Source organism: Lampetra planeri, chromosome 4 (assembly GCF_965212315.1).
Source record: "Lampetra planeri chromosome 4, kcLamPlan1.2.h2, whole genome shotgun sequence".
Classification (NCBI taxonomy): Eukaryota; Metazoa; Chordata; class Hyperoartia; order Petromyzontiformes; family Petromyzontidae; genus Lampetra; species Lampetra planeri.
The window spans coordinates 7,484,221-7,508,463 of record NC_136110.1 but is presented as its reverse complement, the minus strand read 5'-3'; the positions used below and the strand labels follow the sequence as shown (position 1 = coordinate 7,508,463).

The window sequence follows — 24,243 nt, the reverse complement described above, 5'->3', positions numbered from 1 at the left end:
ACTTTCTCATAAATAAAATATGTCCTGTGACTCCAAACCCCCAATGTGGGAATACATTGATTGAGACTTCTCCAAGCATCCGTTCCCTGCCCCCTAACCCTCTCTTCTGACAAACAGTATGCCTGTGAAAGCATAAGTGAGGGTTATAATGAGCATATTTGCATTTCCAAGGCTTTTCACACTGCCAGAGGCTCGGAGTCAGTTTAAAAAGCGTTAATTAAGCGTGATGTGATGGTTTGACAGTTAGGTTCCTGATGCATCATATTCTGCATTGTTTTGTGTCCAAGGCTGTTGCCTATAATAGCCTCAGCCTGGGTTAGCTAGCCGGGAAATCTTATAGCTGATGCGAGTCATCTCTCAGAGGCGAGGGTCTCTCCTCGCTTGGTCTTTCATCTCAGATTGATGAGAGGTCCCCCCGGGCAAAGGAGGCCCAGGTGTGATTTCTTTCGTGTGGCACAGTCTCGCACGTTTGGCCACTTGCAGTCATAACATCGTTACGGCGCGTTACTCCGCTCTGGGCCTCGTCAGCGCCACCACGGTGAAAGCTGGCCGGCGAAAGTACGTCGCGCCGGAAGGAAACCGCCGGCCGTCGGCAGGAAGCTCGTCGGCCGTGCGAAGGACATGTTTTTTTGAAAGCGCGTTGTTGAACACAACGACGACTGCAATGACGACAACGACAACAACAACAGCGGCGCGAAACGGCTGACCGCGGATGAACTGAATCTCACGCGTGGGGGAAAACAGCAATGTGGGCGCTAGTTTTTGTAAACGCAGCGTGTCCGTCGTGCAGCACAAGTGCCACATGTTAACGTTTGTAAGCTCTCCAGATTTTGGAAGCAGCGGCGACGACGAAGATTTTTTGTTGTTGTTTGTGCAAATTAATGCGCTTATATCAGCGCTAAAACAACGTAAATATGTCCAGGAATATTTTAACATACGCCGACAATTGCTTGTGAGAATCTGTTATTTTCAACCGGCATATGTTGTGTGTACAGTAAGTAGTTGACGTGACCCATGCAGCGACTGGAGGTATTGCCATTCACCACAGTGCTAAATAACGTTTAATCTTGAATCGAATTTGCGCGTGGGTTTTTGTGACTCGTTAACAGCTTAATAAAGGGCACTTCATAAAACCCTTCTTGCTATCAAACTAAATGAGTAGATTAGTTTTTTATACCTATATGATTGTCAATCAGTCGAAGCCAATTGACTAAACAGTATTTAATTGTTATCTCTGAATAGGGAGCAAGAGGTGATTGGTTGATGATTCAGAATGCTCGCTTGGTGCAGTTTTACGCTGGACTGCTGTCAAGCTGCTCCTGTGTCATGTTACCGTGAGGTTCACCAAGCGTTCTTCTCCATTACCGTCGCAAGTTGTGACTGCAACGGGACAAATGAATGGATTCGGAGATTAAATTCTGATAGCTGCCACCTTGGGTGTAAATCTTTTCCAGTTTAATCCGCGAATACGATTGAAATGCTTCCCCCTTTGCCCTGTGAGCCCTCTCGGGTTAGAAAACGATGGCGGTTAAATTAAATTTAGCGTAATCTACATGGGGTCGGGATCCAGCGATACATTAAAACTTTTAGACCGCTTAAAAACACGTGATTTGTAAATGTTTTACTTCGATTATTCACGAATGATGCCGCGTGATCTTTGTACGTATTAAATATTTGTACGTGTACACAAAAACAAATCTGGCAGGATCTGAACAAGGTATCGATCGACAAATTAAAATGACATTAATGTATGTATATACGTCGCTTTTAAGTTTTCGACGATAATTATTTTTATTTCGTCAAATTAAAATGAATTCTTTTATTTTCGAAATTTGTAATCGAACAATCGGAAGTATTGAACGATGAAATGTAATGTACGTTAAAACAACGACAACAAGCAGATTGAGGGGATGATTTTGGTTTCCGTAGTAATTGGTCTTAGTGAGGCATTTAACGAATTTACCCCCCCCCTGCTCCCCACATCCCCTCTCACCCCCGGATTAATTAACACAAGAGCCCTAAGTCGATTCACAAATCGATCGTTTTATTGTCATCTTTCGACTGCCTCGTTTGTGTTGTTTCTCATCTTTTTGACTCAGTTTTTTGCGGCTTGGTTAGCCTTCACAACAAACCAAATTAACATTGGCGTATCATTTATACACATCGAGTTTATTTGATTCGTTACACAGAGGCTCCCGTTTAGCCAGTCGTCCGGATGTTTTGCAAAGGAGATCCGTGGTTGTGCGCGAGCACAAAAGCAGCAACAAAAACAAAAGACAAAAACGTAAACATTGCAGAGAATGTGTACAGCGGGGTCCTTGATGACTATTGCAGAACCAGAATAGATGTTAATTGGTGAATTCTTGCTTTGTTACAACATGCCTCGTGCTTCCGGTAATGCTCCTTTGATCGTCTTTTACATCGAAACCATTTGTATATGTGCATATACATAAAAACGCACAGAGGTAAAAAAAAAAATTACCATGTAAATGGATATTTTTTTTTATCCCAACAACTTATACAAATGTTATCATATTCTGTTCCACTTTTCATGTTAATATTTACATATGTATATTTAGAAAAACGCTGTTAAAATACTGATGCCAAAGAGTGCACGTTTGCATTCACAGTGCTTGTGCATGGTACATTTACATAACATGTCTACTCATACTAAATCAGGCTTCGGATTAGACTGTTTTGCTGTGTCAAGTAATTTCCTTCGATTTCTTCATTGAACACTTAAATTTAAGACGTCCGCCCTTTAAAAACATCGCTCGTTCAGACGCGTTCTGGGCTAATCGCGTTCTGGGCTAATGTGTATGAATGCACTTGTAGCCCGGGCGAATTTGCGCATGTTATGGCTTAGCGAGCGAGCGCGGCTTGCAGCGATATTCACGCAACTTTGGATGGAGCCCATTCACGATCTACCACACAGCCCTGGAAAACAAAACCCCGCTATGGGTAATGAGATTATTTTCAGGATTTTATCCTGGCCTTGTGTTCATAATGAGCTAAAGCTGTCTTAAGGATTACCTAACCCTTGGACTGTACCTCCTGCAGTGGGGCAGTGGGGTTGCCACCTTCAAACGTAATGGCACTGTTACTTAAGCTATGGCGTTAAATGCATTTGCATTTCCAAAGAGTGTGAAGGAAATAGTAGTGCTAGCTAGGAGAGCTGTGCGTCAGTCTTTTTGCCTCCATGCCGGCTGTGTTTTATATATATGTGTGTGTATGTATATGCATGTCGATGTGTGTTTACGTCCGGCTCTATGTCAGTCTGTAAAACATTTGTAAAAGTTAAGGAGGAACTTATTTTGCGCACGCGAAGAAATTCCGCCATTATTTGGCGAGATGAACATTTGTCAAGTCCCCCTCGACAAACATTGACTTTTATTCCAGGTGATTGAAACGGTTTTACTTGTTACGTAATTTTCATTTATTAAATATACAACACGAGCTTTTTCACATTTTTCTGGCTAGACATGGATTTTATGATCGAGCACCTAGGATGATTTAATTAGCCAAGGCGCATGCTGTGTTTACGTTTTAAGACTTTTATGAAATTTTCGAAAGACCATTTTGACCAACGGAAGAGACAGAACAAAAACCCACTGCTCAAAAAATCTTGAGCTGGAGCAGCTAATGAATCCAGAAAATCAGACTCGGCTGGAAAATCCTGTCAAATGAAAGGTCATAAGGTTGTGTCAGAATGTTAACTGGAGCGCTTAGCCTGAGTTAAGTCTTTCGTGGTACCAGGCTGCTTGCCGTATAATCGGCGCAATGGCTCAAAACAATTACATCAGTTCACTGAGCAGCACTCTTTGCTTCTCTCTTGTCCGATCCCATTAATAGCTCTCACATGAGACCACAAACTTGGCCAAATCTGGCGCCAAAAGTGACAAAGAACTTGTTCAGATTCCCCGCAGGGCTCGACTGGCAACTTTACGTCGCTTAATGCCAGTTAACCTTACGTTTGTGTTATTATTATTTTAAATTATTACAAACAATTTCAATGTTGTGAGACTTTTCTCTCTAAATAATGCATGCGCCAGACATGGGTACAGTTACGATTGTAACAACCGTGTCTTTCGTAAGGAAATTGCAGTGACGGTGGAATTGTATTTTTGCTTAAGAACGCCACTGGTTGCATGCACAGTATTGTTGAATATCCTTAATTATATTATTAACTTTAGATGCGCTTTATACCTATTGCCACCAAAGTAATTTGTAAAAATATATATATATCCTATGCCCTGACATTTTTACCTCACGATTCTGTCTCTCCGTGGGGTTTGTTGTTTGCTGTTGTTTTTTTCTCACTTGCTCGTTTGTCCTAATGACGCACAATCAGCACCGCGCAAATTTGTCACCTCATTCTCGGCTACGGCTAACAGCAGTGACGAGTGATATCCCAGCCGGTCCTCAACAACACCCGCTTCCCCTTCACCAAACCATACTCAGCAACCCCGGGGAAGTATGGTTAAACAAGTCACCGTGACGATTATACCGTCGAGGAGTAAGTTAGTCTGAAAACTTCATGCACTCTCACGAGTCCAGTCCGTCGGGAATGCCCACTGATCGTGCGCAGAGAGTAAGCTCTTTGGAACAACAATGCTGTTCACCATTGGAACCTCATTTGCCAGTAAAAATATGATAATTGTTTTTTTTACCCTTCTATCTGGCAACAAAACTGACACCTTTTTTTTTGGCGTCATCTGGTCCAACCCATGTGAGACTAGGCTCTAAGGAAAGCTGTCTCGGGTGTGGACCAATCAACTTCAAGGACAGTGCACATTATCAGAGTTATGTTTTTTGTTTGCATTATGACTGCAGGTATTGTGGTCTATGTAAACATGACTCCTTGTAAAAAAGGTGTCCGTTTTGTTGCCAGATAGAAGGGTTAAAAACCAATTAACAATGCTGTTGTAAGTCTGTTGCGAAACTGGCTCAGACTCAAGGATGGATCCCAAAAGATCTGCCGATAACTGGTTCCAGGGCTTTGGGCCGGAGACCCCAGCACTGGGCTGCGGATCGTAGATGCCCTCGATTGAGGCGGGGGGTGGGGGGAGTCCATTGAGGCAGCTTATTGGACACTGCTCTAGAGATGTTTTCATCCGTCAGTGAATTAACAAAGGGGCGAAAAATGAAGGCGCATTAAGTAAACACAATCGTGGTGTTTTTAAAAAAAATTCTGCAGTCACAATTACTATTTTTTTTTGCCTACAGAGAAATTTGACCTGCCCCTGTGAGCACGTGCGAGCGTGCGTTTTTGGAGCGATGCAAACCCAGCCCTTGCTGTAAGCCGTCGTCTCTTGCTATTGGCCGCACGGCACCTGCAACATTATTTGTATTAAGGCGAAGGAGGTGACACAGGTGCGTGCCTTGCGGCGAGCTCATACCTCGCAGTCTGAACTTGAAATTGCTTGTAAACAAGGCTTGGTATAAAAATACCAACCCCGCCCCCCTTCCACCGCACGGATATTTGCTGGGTTAAAGAAAGCCTGCTTGTGCCGTCATCGTCGAGCGTTAACGAACTCGGTGGGCAGAGTGCATTAATATTGATATGTGAACAACATTTTGGCAGCCAAATGATGGAGCGTTTCCGGGAGGGCTGCGCGATGAAACCGGTTCGTGTGTAGGTGCTGGGTGGATTTTTATGACATCGCTAGGAAGCGATGTGGTGGATTGGAGAGGTCTCCAACCAGCAGTGAATTGACCATGGATGCTGCTGCTGATGCTGATGATGAAACAACATTTTTGCATCGTGATTTCTGTTGTCTGAATGCTCAACCAAGGGATAGACCACTTGTTGGAACGATTCGCATCTTGACGGAACGACTTGAAGTTCATCGCTCTTGGTAATGAAGGCGTCTCCAAACGTGTGGACGATCGTGCCCTGAAACCTGTCCGTGACCAAAAAAATGTCAGCGAATTGGAATGTGCGGAATGCGAGCGATGAAATTAACCGCATGGTTGAAAATAAATAACACGTTCTCCGCGAACGTGCAAATGCCATTCTTGTGGGCGAACGCCGGGGCGTTTTGAGAAAAGTTACATTTCTTTTGACGTCTCCATTGTTGGACGAGCTCACGTAAAGGTCACCATTGTTTATAACCCTTTCTCAACCCGGCCGCCCTCTTCCCCGTGCTTAAGCAGACCTGGGACCTTTGTCAAGACAGGTGCGTGCCATCACCCAGCCTGTGTTAGTTGTGTCTGGGCCAGTGATTTTAAGCCCAGCGGGGAATTTTAATTAGTTTATATATTTATTTATTTACCTTCACCCCTTCTTTTTTTCCTCCTTTCAGTGGGGGGGGGGGGAGGGCAAAAGTCGAAATCTTATGACCCTTGGTCGCATGAAGCGGGTCTCCCTGGAATGCTAACATGGGCGCAGAGGCCGTCGGACCCAGCAAGTAATGATTTTGCACGGGATGTGTTTTGGGAAATCCAATACCCAGTGTTTGCAAAGAAATGGGAAAATATTGTGGGCAATCTAGCGGGGCGTGATGGATCGCAAAGCACAACACACGTCGGATGGCACGTCAAACTCTTACGGAAGCACACGTCCACGCCGTCGCTCTGCGGAGCAACCGTGCAATTTGAATCCCCCCCCCTCTCTCCGCTCCCCAAAAAAATATAGTGCCTTTTTAAACAATGAAAGTGGAAAACGTAATGTCAACGAAGCACATTACAATGAGCATGCCTGTTGAAACGAATGGAAATATTTTCGTCGGTGATAGTGGAGTGTCGTTTTCTGTTGCTTCAATCGGTGGTATTTGTCTCGCCACGAAGGCAGTTTGAGTAGCTTTGCAGCGTCAATCACGGTACAGAAAGTATGTTGACGACTCGTCTGCAGAATTCGATTGTTATCCCCTCGTATTTTTACTCCAGAAACACGCCAAGTTTACCCCCACATGTGCAAATACTAAATCATGAATTGACCAAACGTCAGGCAGCAGGACCCAGCAGTGGCACGTTTGCCACTTATTGGGTCAAATCCGCCCTGATTAGCACTGCGGTGTGTATACACCGTCAAATTACGCACCAGATCCTTCGCATTGGACGTGGAAGATCCCGTGACGCTATTTGCAAGTGTAGGCCATTGCGTGCCATCCACATTTTACCCTCAAAGTAATGACCGTCAAATTAATCATTGGGAATACAAATATAGATCATTGCCACCTACTTTGATTATTGCCCCCTAAAATGTTGCAGGACCCTCCTGAAAAAAAGGCGCGAAACTCGGTGAGGCTTTCTTGGATAAACTAAACTGTAGAATTTTTTTTTATTTTTCCAAGTAAGGCCCACTGAGCCATGTAGCTCTTTTTCAGAAACGACTTGGCAACAAATGACAGCTCAACGAAGTGGCCTATCATGTGGAAATGTATAATAGCAAAATACTCTCAACTCGTGTTTCCACATGTGGAGGAAAAAACTGGAAGACGTGGAGAATTATCTCTGTGACCACGGAGGAACATGCAAATATTCAACAGGCGTCAGGGTCGGGATCGAACCCACGACCTCCTGTATACCAGGCGAGGTAGTTAACATCTTGTCACCGTGGCGCCCACAAAAACAAACATAATAATTATAGAATGTCTTGAAACTTGGTGGGACTTCACCAAGGAAATAAATAAATACATTGACAAACACCTCTCGCGCTATTTATCGACAAAGGGTACAAAAGCCTCAAATGGCATGACTTGAACCAATGCCAATCAATTCTTTAAAAAAAACAAGAGAAAAGCCCCGAAAGAGAGTAACTGAGAGTAAGTAACCTGCAGAAAAACAAGGAACCTAAAAACAAAAGTACGAGTGAGCATCACTGCTGTCACCGTGTTTGTTTTAACAACAGCGCATAGTGTGCCGGCGGGCCCACCTCTGCTTGCTCGCTCACGCGCACAGACACGCACAAACACACGCACAAACACACACGCACGAACACGCACGCACTGACGGGAGAGCGAGAGCGGGCGAGTGTTGGGGCTGACGAGCGAGCGAGCGCGGCCAGCGGACAGAGGATGACGCAGCAGCAGCGGGCGGCACGGCGAGCGAAGGAGCGGGCGATCGCACCGCCCAGAGCTCGGCTCATAAATCTCCGAGTGACCTCTCGACAGGCTTTACGACCTGATCCCTCCTAATTGCTGTGTCCGGTATGAATAACATTTGGTTTGGCGGGGGGGGGTTGCTGAAGGGAGTGGGTGTTAGGGGTGCGCACGCTGCGTGTGTGTGTGTGCGCGTGTGCGTGCGTGCGAGTGCGAGCACTGGCTGTGGGTTGAGAGGCTTTGCGGGATGGGGGGTTGGGTGTCCGCGCGTATTGTAGACGGCTTAGCTTCAGAGCTTTCCTCTCTCTCTCTCTCCCTTGGGTTGCCCATTGAGCCCAGTCCCATCGGCGGCTGTCCTGGAATACGTGCGCGTTTGGGTTGCATGAATAAGTCGTTTGCCAGGGCGAAGTTGATGTTGCTTGGCGGCACCTTAAAGTCAATTAGGTTGCGTTACGCAAAGGTTGGGGAGGGAGCGGTGGCGCAGTGCATCGTGCGCTGCGCTATGAGCCCGGAAACTTGCGTTCAACTCCTGGCAAACATCAACCGACGATTATATTTTTATTGAGTAATAGATTGTCCTTAATAATTAATCATTGATATAATATTTTTTTTTAGTTTTTACTTAATGTTGAACAGTAGCTTTTGCAAATACTGTTGGATTTTTTTTTCATGGCTTGTATTACAAGTGCATGCTATTGTGGTATGTGTTGGTTGCCCACTTAATTGTATTGGCTCACTATCTTAAAAAAAAAACTTGTTTAAGCCTTTCCCGATCCACTGCTGGATGAAGCCCTTCCCACCCTCTTGTCATCTCATGGGGTTTGTTTGACCATGCTTCACCATGCTGGTCAGCATTGGTTGGTGAATGGGGTATCACTCGCCACCGATGTGAGTCGTGGCTTGTAATTGAATTCAGGTTTTGCCGAGTTCAGGGTGCAGTGCGCTAACCGCTGCACCACTGTTCCATCCGAGACTCCCTATTCTGGATGTAAACTTTATACACACACACATTTTTCCACTTTACAATATTTATTCAGTAGATTGCATTGTAAAACATTATAGATAAATAAATGCACCCGCTCTGTGTCTTTTCACATTCAAACTCAAAGTACTTCTGTCACATTTTATTAAGTATATTGAGAAAAAAGATTAGTTAAATAACTACCTAATTATCCAATTAAGCGACTAATTCTTGGAGCAATAAACAACAGCGTGACACTGAGCACATGTGCTGCTTCTAGCCGCCCCACGCCGCTCGTCCGAGTTCTCGTGATGGGTCAGAGCGTGGCCCGGAGAATAATCGGAGCATCTGTGTGGTCTGCTGGGTGGGAAGAAACCCAAAGCAGATACAGCAGGAAAGGCATCCCGCTGTGATATCTCCCCAAGTTAAGTCTGCTGGATTTTGGATAATGGGAGAGGTTGGTTTTTTTTTTATCCTCTTCTTGGCCGCCTGGGAAGTGAGATGGCCACAGGAAGCCGGGAGCGAGGGGGGTGGGTCGGAGGAGGAGGAGGCGCCACCGATGCCTTCGGGGCGAGATTTCGGAGTCCAGTCTGGCCAGTGATGTGGAGGCTGTTCCGCTAACCGTACCTGCTCCCCCCCCACCTACCCTCCCTCGCCGCCTCTCCCCCTCCCTCCCGGAGGAGACCAGGGTCCCAGGAGGCTTCGGCTTCCACAACCAACCGGGAGCTAATTACTGGGTCATTACACCAAGCAAGGAGCAGAGCTCCCACCTCTCCAAGCCATTGTTTGTGTGAATAAAGCCGTTAAAACCTGTCCCTGCCTTCGCTCCCCATCCGGCTCTGGTAATGGTGTTTTGGAGGGGGTGGAGGGAGGGGGGAAAGAGAGAACCGGGGGGAGGTGGGGGGGGTGAGATTGGAGCTTTTGGTGATGGTGATGATGATGGTGGTGGTAGAAGAGATGGACTTGTGGGCTGTTGCGTGATTTTTTTTGTTGAGCGAGAGTGTTGGATGTTTTTGGGGGGGGGGGGTGGATGGGGGGGGATGCCTCTGCCTTGCCAATATTATCCCTGTGCCCATAATCCAGGGCAGCCCTCCACAAACATGGGGTGCATTGTGGAGCCCCGCTGCCCGTCGTACGTCTAAGCCCTTGATGCGAGGGATTGTTGGTGGTAAACGTAGCACGCAAAGTTTGCCATGAACTGGGCAATCATCTGGATTGTGTCTAAATTAAACCTCTTTAGGGATGCGGCCACGATCCCCTTCCTTTGGAGCAGTGGGGCGGGGGTTTGGGGGCACGTTAGCGAAAACTGAAAATTTGCAGAGCGTTTGAGCCCCCGGTCAGGTTATTTCCCAACGCTCCATGCATCCAGCCTGCAGGCAGTTGGCCGCGTTTTATTGCTGCCTGGGTGTGTGAATTGTGCCGGCTGAAGTTGCCGAATGCGTAGGCATATCCTTGCCAAGTAATGCAGGGCAGAGATCTGATGGGTGTCAGAGGCTTTGGAGAACTTTATTCAGATTATTTATTGGCGCTTAATTCCCTTGCGCAAATGGCATTCCGCGCGATCGGCTCCGAGCAATGCAATTTTAATCCTTGACAAGCACCGATGACATTTGCCTCGTATTTTGTGTTGTTAATTAAAGGTGCTTCTGGGGATTCTTGAACACAGCACGCCCTGAGACGCAACGTTGCTTCAGCGTGAGCCAGTGTTCACATCGCAGCTCTGAACAACAATTCAACAGAACACACAAAGTAAAAAACTTACTTAGGGTATATAGCAATTGTTCATGTCAATTGATACAAAAACTATCCTGATGTGCATTGCACTGACTCAAAGACGCAAGCTGGTGTCAGCTCATAAATAATGGACCTAGCACACAAGGACTTTGACATTTTCTTTTTACATCTCTGTGTGCCACACGTAAAATTATTGCCGTTTTGCTCGTGCCATTCATCTGGTCGCTGTTTGACAGACGCCACCTCCCATCACCAGTGGGGAGCCCCGACCTTGCCGCTGTGTGCCGTGCGCGTAGTGTCCTCTTGACTGCCCGGCTCGCCTGCCCCTAGTTTTTAAACAACAACAAAAATCAATTAAAAACAACCCACGATTGAGCTGTGCCCTGCCAAGGCAGAGTTTGCCCTTGAGCTTGAACTCTGCGTGAACCTGCGACACAATTCGCTGGGAGCCGGGGCGTATCAGAAGTTTTTCCCCCGCCCGCGCCCTTGCTCGTAGGTGCGGTAGTGCTGCACGCACGCGACACTGCATGGGGAGAGAAGAAATCTGGCCTGACTGGTGTGAACCACCCAGCCCGGTCGAGGAAGAGACACGCACACACACGCACGCACGCACACACAAAAAAAAAGTTCAAAATTTGGGTACTTAAAAAAAACTAGTCACGTCACTTCAGGGTTACTGTATCAGAGCCCCAGAATGTGAAGAGACTGTCAGAAGGTATACTTTGGCTTGATGCGGAGGCGTAAACTCGATAGCCGTACGTTTCTAAGCGATGCGTTCCACAGCACTCTCTTGCGTTTGCCTCCTCACTGCGCTGGTGCTGCTGTGTAACCGCTCGGGTGATGTTGTCGTTAATTTAACTGTGCGGCTCGCGATCGTAAGCTTGCGAGTTGAAGTTGCCGTCAAGAGGGCGGCTCTGTTCTTCTCTGTCCCTTCGTAGTTGATCACACGCGTCCTCCTGTGGGAAGTCGAACATCAGCAGTTGTCCGATGGAATACCTCAACCCTCCATAGAAATGTGGAATTTCCAGCCGCTGGCTCCAGGCTGTTGACAGGAGTGGAACAGCAACCCACGCTCGTTTGGCTGGGGAAAAACCGCTGACCTTTTTGTCACTTTGAATTTAGTTTCGTTCAATCGTATCTCAATCCGCTCTTCCTGGTGAGGGTCGAGGCGACAGAGTGTTGAGTAGGGCGGTCCGGGGCCTCCCTTTCCCCGGTGACGGACTCTAGCTCTTCCTGGGGAATTCCCAGGCGTTCCCAGGCCAGCCGAGCGTGTCCTGGACCTGGTCCGGCCCCGGGGTCTTCGCCCAGTGAAATTCAGTTGGAAATATAACCCGTGATTATTATTCGCGATCGCAACACTGCATGTACTGTGACACGTTTTTTGCAAGCGGTTGTGTTAATATGGGCGACTTATTTTGCATTGTCACGAAAGTTAAACGGGTTGGTGCTTCTGCTTTGGCAGTGGTGCACAAGCGCTCCACCTCTCCGGGTCTCTCTCGGTGTGCTGTGAAGAAGGGCCATTGCCCGAAACGTCTTTTTAAGGTGGCTGATTTCAACAGGAATGCCGTTTGTCATTCAACGCCGCACAAGTCCAACGCTACAATTGATATCATTCATCACAGCCACGGTTATTTTAGAACAGACTGAATATCGTTTTACCACCCTTAAACTTAATTTTAAATACGAGGGTGAAAAAATCTTCACTGGGCTAAAGGTTGAAGAAATCGGCCTTTGGTCTTTTCAGGCAGAGTACTGAACTTTTATTTAAAAATAAATATCGTCCTGACCTTTCCTGCCCGCCACCGCCGCATGCGCTGCCACCGGTGCCATCTCTTTACCTGTGCGAGCCGGGTGAAACTCGACCTCGACTTGATTAATAGTTCGCGGCGCCCGAACACTTCTGCTAATATCACGAGGTGTGCCGTTTCTGTGTATTTTTCTGTTTCTCAGCGTCAGAAGGGATGTGTGGTTTGTGCTGGCGGTGGTGGTGACGGTGGTGGTGGTGGTGGCGGCGGTAGTGTTTCACAGACTCGCATTTTATGGCGGGACCTTGTTTGTCCACGCAGCACGGTGTAAATAACCACTGCCAACGCTGACAGCTCTCCGATAAACGCCGGGTGCCACTCGGCCATGTAAATAATGCCCCTTATATATTTCATTCTGTGTCCCCTGGGCATTTTCTGACAGCATTGGTAATAAATCCCTTGGTTGTATTTGTTTCTTCCTTTGAGCGATCGTTCCCTGTGAATGCATAGCCCTCTGTAATGCGTCTTGTGATAAATCCTTTAAAATACGGTGATCATTTTCCAAATTATTATTTAATGAAACATCGCGTTTTCATTATGCTTCTCTCCTGAGAGTATACGCATACGTGGGTGTTAGTAGTTTACAATTTATATAGTGTACAAACACTCATCGGCTCAAGATTATTTACATGGAAATCCTATAAATACAACCGGCTCATTCAGACAAACTAAAAAGTGAAAGGAAATTGAAACCGCACAAAGTCACCAAAAAGTATAATTCCACTTCCTTTTGCCAGGATACCCATGGTCCTGTGCCGCGTCATTTAAATTGCATTGCATTCATATGCAGCGCAGTAATCCACAATGCAGTGCGTTATATAATACAATTTGGATTCATTTTCAGATTACTTGACAGCCATGAATGCCCACATGATATAAGCCACTTCGATGAGCGATCATGTGTGGACAGGCCGCCTCTGAGAAAGAGTTCATGGCTCAGTGGGCTTTACCTGGTAAGTAGAATAGTTTGGTTTTTTGTTGGATTTAAATTAGTATTTACGTAGTAGCATCCAAATGTAACCACTTTTCAAGATGCAGAAAATAACATTTTCGTGAACGATGACTAATAACAGACGTGTACATGTAAGCTAATAGACTGACGTCTTGGGCAATGGCTTGTCTTCGGAGCAGATGTCAGGCTGAGCAGTGGCGTGCATTTGAGTTATATTATTTTACTGCTATACATTTCCACATGATAAGCCACTTTGTTGAGCCAGCGTTTGTGGCCAGGTCGCTTATGAAAAATAAGCGAATAGCTAAGCGGGCTTTATCTGGTAAGATAAAAAGTAGTTTAGTTTTCCTTTATATTTTGTCAAGTGATTTGTTTACCTTTCCTATACTTTGGCGCTCCTGTTGTGTTCTTTTTCGACGTGTTGTTTTGTTGTGGAAACGTTTTGACCCCGTGCCGCTACTGGACATGAGCGAAAAAGAGCTTTATAGCTCATGGGATTCCTCCCGCAGGACAAATCAACGTTCTGATTCTGACAACTGCACGCAAGCCGCCTCGCCCGCCGTGAAGCGACGGCGAATTGTGCCGCCTCGCCCGCTCGTGTCGTCGTGTGTCCGCTTCGTGTAACCGCCATCGGTGTACTGTCTGCCGTCGTTCGGACATCGCTGCCTAAGCAGAGAAGTCCCTTGAAAATATGACAAACAACTATACCCACAAGCGGCCTTGCGGCGGGAATATATATCATAAATATATATTATTTTAAAAGAAATTCTTACAAAGGGATGGTAAAGCCATTGCCTGAAATCAGTCAGGAAAATCCAATTGGGACTTTATTATCTTCAAACATGCCTTCTCCCCTTCGTAAATAAATTTGTCCCCGTGCTTTCAAATGTTCTTTGACTTCATCTGTCTGCAATTCATCTCGCTGAGATTTCTACGAGATCCGTTGAGGCACCTAGGAAGCTTTCATCATCTTGACGGTCTCTGTTCTTTTATTAAAATTATTTTTATTTATTTTAAAGGAATACACGTTTAGTTTTGACATCTTTTAAGCATGCACATATGTGTGGTGTATATAAATGCTGTATGCATTGGTCTATTTCAAAGTGATTGTTCATTAATTGTCAATATAAGCCTCACGCGTCGTGCTGGATGCTTTTATTCAACTGCTTTGAAAGGGTTGTGTCCAGTTTCTTGATGACGCAAACACTCTGGGAACCCGGCGACCTCGGTTCGATTCCTGGCCAAGTCTCGCGTCGGTGGCGAGTGATATTTATTGGAGCCGATCTTGGGCATCCCTCCACCAAATTATGGTCGATCAACCCGCTTGACCAGCGCAGACAGCTTGGGACGGAAGCCTCCATCCGTCAGTGGTTTGACCAAAGGGCTTACATCATTGTTGGTATAATTTTACGTAAAAATCATACACCTTACTCCCATTATTGTTTCAGTAGCAATTTTTTTACGCGGTGTGGCCCAGTGTTCTTTTAGTCAGCGACGGAGCATTTGCAGTTGCAAAGCTTCGATCGTGATGCCTAAACAAATCCACCTCAAACTTAATTTGGAGCTTTCGTGACTGCAGGAATTACTCTTTGGTTCTTTTGGTAAAGTCACGTATAAAGATAAAATAATAAATTAAATACTAGCATACTTGTATGCTAGTAACCAAAGAGCAAATCCACCTTTTCCCCCACAGTCCTCCGCCTCCACCACCGCCGCCCCCTCTCACGTTGTGTGCCAACCCCATGACCAGCCTTGCCTCCCTCCAACCCCTTAAGAAGCTGCTCATCGATAGCTTGACCCTTGTAAAAAAAATTGTCGTGCCGTTGTCCCTGACCCCCCCCCCCCCCCGTGCCCCCCACCCCTCCACCCCCCTTTCCCTCTCTGTGTTTCGCCTCCACAGCTGCTGGACTTGTTCATGGTCTGGGACTGGTCCACGTACCTGGCTGACTACGGGCATCCCAACAACAAGTACCTGCGTGTCAACCCAAACACGGCTCTCATCCTCCTCGAAAAGTAAACCGGCCTCGACTTGAATAAGAGATTACCTCTTGTTTATTTAGACTGGGGGTAGAGGGGGGGTGAGGGAGAGTCAATGTGAAATTCCGCCTTCACTAAGAAAAGCGTTGGCGGTGCAGTGGGTAGCGCGCACTCCTCTGTGGTATTGCGACAGACGGGTGCTTTGGCTGAGCGGGACCCGAGTTCGGGTTTGAACTTAAAACCTCGCGATTAAGAGCCCTGTGTCATCATCCAACCGAGCCGCGTGTCAAACCCCGTGAACCGCAACTCAATTAAGAAATGTACAGCTCGGTTTAAAAATAATAATAATGTAAAATAATGAAAATAAAACAATAAAATACAATTCTCACGACGTTTCGGCCACAATGCAAGCAGCCGTCCTCAGGTGAAGAAGAGGTCTGAAGACGGCTGCTTGCGTTGTGGCCGAAACGTCGTGAGAATTGTATTTTATTATGTAAAAATTTAATTTTTTTATTATTTCCCTTCTACGTGACTTTACCGAAAGAACCAAGAAGATGAATCCCTGCAGTCACGAAAGCTTTAAATCGAAATTTAATAATAATGTAATCGGTATGCCAGAGGAGATTTGGATGAGCGAAGATCCAAATAGTGGTTGCTGTGTTTTGTCTGCCTTTGATGGGGTGGGGGGGGGAGGACACCTGTGATGCAATTCTATCTTTTTTTACACCATTTAATTTTTTCAAAGACAATTATGTGAATTGCTAACTTGTGGACGTTATCGGCCAAACATTTTATCTCTCCAGTCTCCCTTTGCTGCTTGCTCTGTTCTAATGCTATCTGTTTCTCCTTTCCAATATTTTTCCTCTTTGCCGAGTCAGAGTTAACAAGGGGTGAGTATGGAACGACTGGAATCGGCAATTATTACGCGCGAGTGACGGATAATTTAAGCATTTTGTCCTAATCCGCAACTGTGTTCGTTAAAAAAAAAAAATATATAATTCTACTGCTATGTCATCATTTTCATCATCATCATCATCAACCATGATATATCCACTGCTGGATGATAGTGTCCCCTGCCTTTTAATGCAACGATCTGTCCATCACTCCATCCGCTCTGTGGATATCCTCTCAAAAGCAAAGATCCCCCGTATAGCCGTATAAGACTGTAGGAGCAAGTGCTGTTAGCGAGCACCTATGAAGATTGGCACGGCACACGAGGGCGTGGGTGGGCCAGCACCACGCCCGGCCACCTTCATCTCCCCAGTGATGTCCTCTTGGCTCTGTTTCCCTTCTTCTGTTGCCACTCTTATCGTCGGTCTCGACCACCAGCCCTTCTGGCGACGTACCCAGCCAGAGGCTCGCCTACTTTTTCTCAACAGTCAATACGACGGCCCTGACTTGTTTCTGCTATCTATTCGATGGACATCTGTGAGCTTCATCGCTCATCAGATTCCTCCAAGATAAATCAAGATCCTGACTCTGAATGTGCTTAAAAAGCGCACGTAGCTCATTCAGTAAGTAGTTTTTCACAGCCGCTCGGCATTCAAGTGTGCAGGTCGGTCTTCTGCGTTGGCCCTCGCGTGCTGGCCACGCTTCTCGGAAGTGTACGGCTGACTTTGTCTCGTGCTCGTCTTGTTCAGGATGAAAGACCACACCCGCAAGAGCAACATCTTTGCACAGTTCCGGAAGAACGAGCGGGATAAGCAGAAGCTGATCGAGACGGTGGCGAAACAGCTCCGAAGCTTGGCCAACGGGACCGCCCACCACAGCTAGTGCGCGCATGCTGCCGTGCGCGATCGTGCCCGACTCAAACCAACCGACCCAAGCAAACCCGACCCCCACCGGCTGGACTGGAGCTCTGCGAATCCTTACGGAAAGACTGCAACCTCCAGAGAAACTCGACGCTTCCCCGAAGGATTTTGTTTGTGTTTTCTTTTTTATATTAATGCCTGTGGTGCCGCCCCCGGGTCAGACACCGGGAGAGATGACTCGCGTCGCTCCGCTTTTGCCTCTTAATCGACGGGGAGCGACGCGGAGACGTCCCCGCGGCCCTAAAACCGAGACACGGGCCCTCTGCCGCCACCGACATTCACAGCGAGCGGCTTTGGGATCGCCCTAAATCCTCCGGCGAGCGGAGAGCGAGCGCCACAACTCCCCCTCTGCCCCACGCCTCGAGTGCGTAATTCCCCACGCGGTCATGCGGCCAAATCTCACGCGAGCAACTCTCACGCCTGCTGGAGAGAGTTAACCTTTTGCCGAGTGCCTGCGCAAGTAACCGTCTATCCGTCCTTCTTCTCCTCCCCTGTCATGGTGGGCTGGGGTGGGGTGGGGGAGAGATTTTTTATTTTTACGGCATGACTCTATCGGTTTGTTTTTCTCAAGAAATCATGTTGCCAAGCAGGTTGCTGCTGCTGCTGCTGCTACTGATGCCACCACCACCACCACCGCCGTGAAGCGGAAGAGACGTCACTTCTGAGCTTCGGGACTCTGTCCTGCTGCGGCACGGCTGCGAGCAGCAGGGGTCCTTGGTCGTTTTCAGCTCCCGAGTCGGGAATCACGGACGCTGCCTCATTCGTGGAGCGGGGGGGTGGGGGGGATTGGGCGGCGAGCGGGCGGGCGTTTTTTGTTCCTGTTGCTGTCGCCGCTTGGAAATGTTTGCCTAATCGAAAGAAAAAAATGAAAAGTACACCAATGAAATCAGATGATGCGGCTGCAAAGCCATGGAAGTTCATAAAATGCGGCCCCAAGGCTTGACAATTCGCAAGGGCAGAGTGAAAAAAAAAGTACGTTTTGACTATTGAGGGTGAGTACCAGGTGAAAGAAAACATACCTGGCTTGAAATTGACAAATTCCAGACCCAATATTTACTACAACATAATGACCACCCCATTGTATAAACTTCAAAAGATAAGCACACTCCTCCGGGGGGGGGGCGGGGTGGGGGGTGGAGGCGAAGGGGTTGGGGTGGGTGGGGAGACGTTCAGTTCACGGCTTATACGAGAGTGTGGGCCGACCAGAGTGGTGTGCCTGCTTGAAACCGCCGTGCGTTTTGGTCTTCCGCGGATGCCGCTGTCACATTCGTCGTTTTCGCCGCGGTGCACGTGCAGCCGTGCTCGCGCCCCACGGATGCGAGACGCTCCGTCAGTTTTCTGCGCTCGCCAAAATATGCGTGGCCGCGATCTGCCCCCCTTCTTCCCGGTAACGATCGCCCTTCGTGGCCCCATCCCCCCCGTGCCCCCCAGCTAACAAACACAGTCGCTCGCAGGCTGCCTCAAATGGAATTTGTTTGCCAATAAAAAGAATAAAATCCGCACCGCTCGCAACCGCTCGTGGCAGCGCCGCGTGGCCTCGTGGCTTTCGTTTTATTTCATGTAAATAATTATTAAAAATGACTACAGTTTTTTTTTTACTCATTTTGCACATAGCGTACGCTTCATCCACCAGCTTTTGCAGAGTGGAATTAATGGGGGGACAGGTAGCGATTTTGGTTACTGTTTTTTTTTGCGCGTGTGTGTGTAACTAATTAAAAATAATAGTACGGAAATAATTCGTAAAATAATAATTATTATTACTACTACAACAATAATGTCTGCTGCAGCCAAAATGTGTAGTATAAGAGTGTTGAGGATTGCTGAATTGATACAAATGGAGCTCTTTATAAGCGTTTCACGGTCCGCTACGATGAGCAAGGATGTTGCGTGTGTGAAAAAAAACAATCGTACACGGGGGGGGGGGGGGGGGGAGTTGTCGATGTGTGGCCTGTACCTGCACTCATTGTGTTTCAGCTCGAATAAACTCAAACGTCGGGGGAAAACGTCACGCGTTTTTTCCTTCCTTCTTTCCTACGCCGCCTCGTCCAGAGACGCGTGTGCAAATTTGTCCTGGCGTTGTTTGGGGGGCGGGGATGGGGGGTCCTTTTTAGTTTCAACTTTACCGTGCTGGCGAATGGCCTAGGGGAGGGTTTCGTGTCACGTGGCTACTCCGAATGACTGCGGAAAAGAGAAACACATCTGGCTGTCGCCTGATGAAGCTGGTTGTAATTACTGGCGAAGCGTCGTACTCTGATTGTAAATGTTATGGCTTGGCTCTCCAACACACCGGCGTGCTGTACTAGTGACGAATTGGCCACGTTCTGTTTACGTGACAACCCTTACTAGTTGGCTGTGTCGGGTGGTGGCGGGTTTAACGACATTAACGCGATCTAACCCAACAAGCCTCTATGGAAAGAGAAGCTGATATAAATAACAAAGAGCCATTAGAGACAATGCATCATTTGTCCTAATGCATACAGTCTACAGTGAACGGAGCACACACACAGACAATGGGCTCTCTGTCCCTGCATTAGCGTTATATTTTAATGCAACACAATCTATATCTCTACTGTCGAGATGCTGTACGGCCCTGTGCCATGTATTACAATGCAACAAGGTTTGGATTTATATCGTGTCGAAATTGGGGTGGAGTGGTGACGCAGTGGTTTGCGCACTACGCTATGAATCCGGCCACCCGAGTTTGATAGCCGGTCGCAGCTAACGAACATCAGTGGCGAGTTACAGCGGAACCGGTCCTGGCCTTTCAATCCCATCGGCAACCCGCACTGACCGCCCGTCGTGGCGAAGTATGGTCGGAACAACCCTCACGACCGACACGACGCAGTGGGGTGGGAGGTTTTCATTCAGCAGTGGATGTCCAGAGGTCTGTAAACTGAAACTCGGCTGAGTGTGTGAATGCAACTGACTCTAATCGGCAGCGCATTTCATGAAGCACTGCGTTACAACAGAAGCCGACTCGATGCGCACACCGTTGAGTTAACGTCTGCTTTGTTCACAGGCGAACTGAATCATCAATGATTATAATTCACAGGCATGAGTCCAGGGTCTCCCGAACTCCAGTCATCGCAACCCACCACCACCACACCCTCGTATTTCCGCGTTTACCAATTTACTCCTCCCGTTCAAATACAAATTAACTCGTTTCACGCTGCACGCACCCGATGATTGCTAAACGCGTCTCGCGTGGCGCTCCAAACGAGTCACCCTCTCTGCGTCACGCGCATCTCAATCTTCATTTGAATCGCGCAGACAGCGGCAATCGCGTGGAGCGTCACGTGGGACGTGTTTAGCCATCTTCAGGCTCCGAGCAGCGCGGGACGAGTTGATTTGTATTCGAAAGGGAAGAGTAAGTTGTTAAACGCGCGGATGTCCGTCGCGTGATGGGTCCCAAGGACCTGAGTTTGGGAATCCCTGCGCAACGGTGTTTCCTCGGTAGGCACGTTCCAGCTGCACATCCGAACACGTGCTCATCAACATTGCAACGTGCCTTACTCATTGGTTCTTTCGGTAAAGTAACGTATGTAGAAATAAAATACAATTTAAATGAATCACAAATACAATTTAAATAAATCGCGACGTTTCGAACGCAACACAAGCGCTCATCATCAGGCGGAAATGGGGCAAAACACAGCGAGGGAACGCACAGAGGGACGTCACACACAGAGCACACAGAGAACGGCGAACTGCACGGAGGCAAATACAGCAAGAAGATGGGAGACGCGAACTCAACAAACCTTAGAAACATAATGCGATGCATTGTCCAGAAATTGTCTGTGGTGGAAAATAAGTGTTAGTGTACCGCGTGCATGTCTGGCCCTTTGTCAATCCACTGGTGGATGAGGGGCTCTCCACGCCGTGCGGGTCGTCATGGGGGGCGAGGCAGGGGAGTTATTTGACCATACTTCCCCACCACGCTGTGGTCAGTGTTGGTTGGTGAAGGCGGGGGGGGAACAGAGACGTGCATCGCAACAGCGATGTTTGCCGCACTGCCCTATGCCGCCCATCGATTTGATGTATGCACACTGCCCCTCCTGTGCAGAATAATAAACTAAACTACGTATTTTATTTTTACCAGGTAAGGCCCACTGTGCTATATAGCTCTTTTTCAGGAGCGACCTGGCTATCACAAACGATAGCTCAACGAAGTGGCTTATCATGGGGAGATTTATTGCAGCCAAATACTCTGAACGCGTGATGTTGATTCTAAATGTGGAGGGGAAAACCGGAGGACCCGGAGAAAAATCCACGCGACCACGGAGAGAACGCGCAAACTCCAAACATACAGGCATCGTCAGGGTCGGGGTCTAATCCACGACCTCCTTCCTGTATACCAGGCGAGGTCATTAACATCTCGCCACCGCGGCGCCTATTTTGTACGTTGTAGAAGAAGGGTCATTGCCCGAAACGTCGTCTACTTTGTACCAATGCCAAAAGCAGCAACAGCAGCACCACCATCCACCCCAGCGATGTGCTGTGTATACGCCACACACATACGGCGGTCGACCATCCAAGACACAGCACTGCACAGGCTGAACACCGCTTGGCTTTTCGGGTCTGATGAGATCAGGGTGCATTCCGGGAGATTTGGTCACTGGCGACACAGTATACAATAGTCGTAACTTACAACAACGGGCCCAAAGTTATTCTTTTCATTCACTGCGGGCGCCATCGGCATGCCACGCACGTGCTCATATTAATGAGTGTAATGGCTGCGCTAATAGAACTATTATGCAAATAAATGCGAGGGCAAGTTGTTTTACGCCATTGCTCGGACTGCGTTATATATTAAACATGCCCCGATCGTGTCTGATCGTGTCTTGCGGTGGTGCAACAATGCTGCCATTGAGAGGTCGAATTCCCATGCCAGAGCCGTGGACATTTGAATTTCATTTTTTTGTTTTTGTCCAGTGGTGCAGCGTATTGCCCCGTGTGTGCGTGGTCCATTTCGGCGTAGCGGTTTCGCCTTGGTCATCAAAAAAATTTTATGAGAATACTTTGTGGACGCTACGAAAATGGGCCGTGCCGAGTTGGGATTCCTGCTCGCAGCCAGCAACATTGTTTGACGAATTTCTCGAACAGGTTTTGGGCTTCGCCCTAGGTCGACTCAGCCGTGAATAAGGCTCTGGTGGTGTGCGGTGTGCGTCACCGTTGGCACTTGGGGAGAGACTACGGGCTGCCCGGGCGTGATGCTCACCCACCCCTCCCACGTGACCGTGCGAGGTTGCTCGCGCAAAGACATTGGACCCAACAGTCTGTTAAATTCTCTACGCAGGGGATCCGTGTCTTTGTTGTTGAATTTTTTTTTTAACGTCAGTTTTAAGTTAACTTACAGATTTAATTTCTCTAAGCTAACATGGCACAGTGAGTCGGTGGGGGGGGGGGGAGGTGTATATATTTGTTTTTATTTAAAAATGTGTTCAACTCGCGTTTTGCGATTGTAACCTTGTCTGTAAGACGAGCGCATTGTCACACACATTGAAGGCATCATGTCCCCGAGCAGAAATGATTCGCTCTCCTGCATGTGTACTCGTCGTTGTTCGGGCGGCACGCGTGTATCTGCGTACCCGACGTCGCCGCGATGAGAACGGTAGTTTTCCTTGAGTGGACCCCTCGCGTTTCGTCTTGTGCAGCGAGCCATATTGTCGCGCGCGTGCTTTCAGTTAAATTACCTTCAATGTCCATCTTGCACTCGAGTTAAACAGCAAATTTCACGGAGGGTAAGCGTGGCGATTAATGGAGTGCACAAACAACTCATTAGCAGCGATGGTCCAATGCCGATGGTATAATAATAATAATGATTCTAGATTTGAAGCTTTCGTGACTGCAAGGATTCATATTCTTAGGTTTTTTCGGTAAAGTCACGTAGGTAAAAAATTAAAATTTGTATTAATTTTTAATTAAAAAAAAAATTCATTTAAATTTTCTTAATAATAATGATGTTCACGGGAGTGTTCGTACGTGTCTAGAACACGCGTGTACGTTTACGGTTGCGAAAGAAGTTCAACATACGTGTGGGATATCATCGTTACGCGTTATCGCGAGAACAGTTGATTGTGTATTCTTTCTCCAGATAGGTAAATAAGTACACGTGCTAGTCCGGGAAAGTGTCCACGCCGTTTCCGAAGTTTGCGTTAAACTTTTGTGCGCGTGATTTTTTTAAAAACAGTTTTCTATTCACTCAACACAGACGCACGGCTCATCGTATCGTGCCGTATTCTTCGGATTATAAGACGCACCTAGATTTTAAAATGTTTTTTTTAAGTTAGGGTGCGTCTTATATTCCGGTAGGGCGTGCCTGCGTGCCCATATTTGTCTAACTTTACGCATCTGAATTATCTTGACTTTACAAACCGCGTCTTACTTTCTGGAGCGTGTCATAATACGGATAATGCGGTAATGCTTGTTGGGTCGCATCGTGCATATAGCCGTTCGCAATAGTAGGACGTTATTTTTTTGTTTTTAAATGCGGTCGTTTATTACTTGGATAGCAAATTACCTTGCCCCACGGTAATCGACACTGCAATGCACGACTCAAACTTGCACTATTTTCAGCGGGAGAGAGAGAGCTCGTGCGTTGTGTATGCACAGTATGTTATCAATGTAATTAATCCCAACATAATCCGCTGCTTTCAATGCTACCCCCCCCCCCACCGCTTGCAACACCAAAAAACATTCAAAAACATTCAAATGAAAACAACATCAATCTTAATAAATCGAGCATTCGTATAATAAGTATGAATACACTGAGTGTATAACTGTAGCCTGCACAAATGCGATTTTCCAGTGTGATGTCGTTTTGGGAGGAGGGGGGGGGGGACAGCAGTTCGCGCACTGAGCGATGAACCGGGGGGCGACCTGAGTTCGAGCCCCAACTTTGGCGAGCTGAGTGACACCAGTCACGCATTATAATCTCAAATCGACCCCTTCTTCGCCAACCCGC

The 24,243-nt window shown here is 47.4% G+C and overlaps 1 protein-coding gene across 2 annotated transcripts in view; it reads left to right on the top strand.

Moving 5' to 3' along the window:
• The window catches only part of LOC144717644 (exocyst complex component 6B-like), a 151,711-nt gene extending 134,424 nt beyond the window's left edge, over positions 1-17,287 (top strand). For both annotated transcript variants that reach the window (XR_013585129.1, XM_078593168.1), the window contains 2 exons: positions 15,395-15,507; positions 17,112-17,287. Coding sequence is in view for 1 of the 2 variants with exons in the window: in XM_078593168.1 (XP_078449294.1) it covers positions 15,395-15,507; positions 17,112-17,244 (246 nt within the window). In the remaining variant the exon portion in view is untranslated. The remainder of the gene's footprint in view (positions 1-15,394; positions 15,508-17,111) is intronic.
• Positions 17,288-24,243: the final 6,956 nt, after the last annotated feature.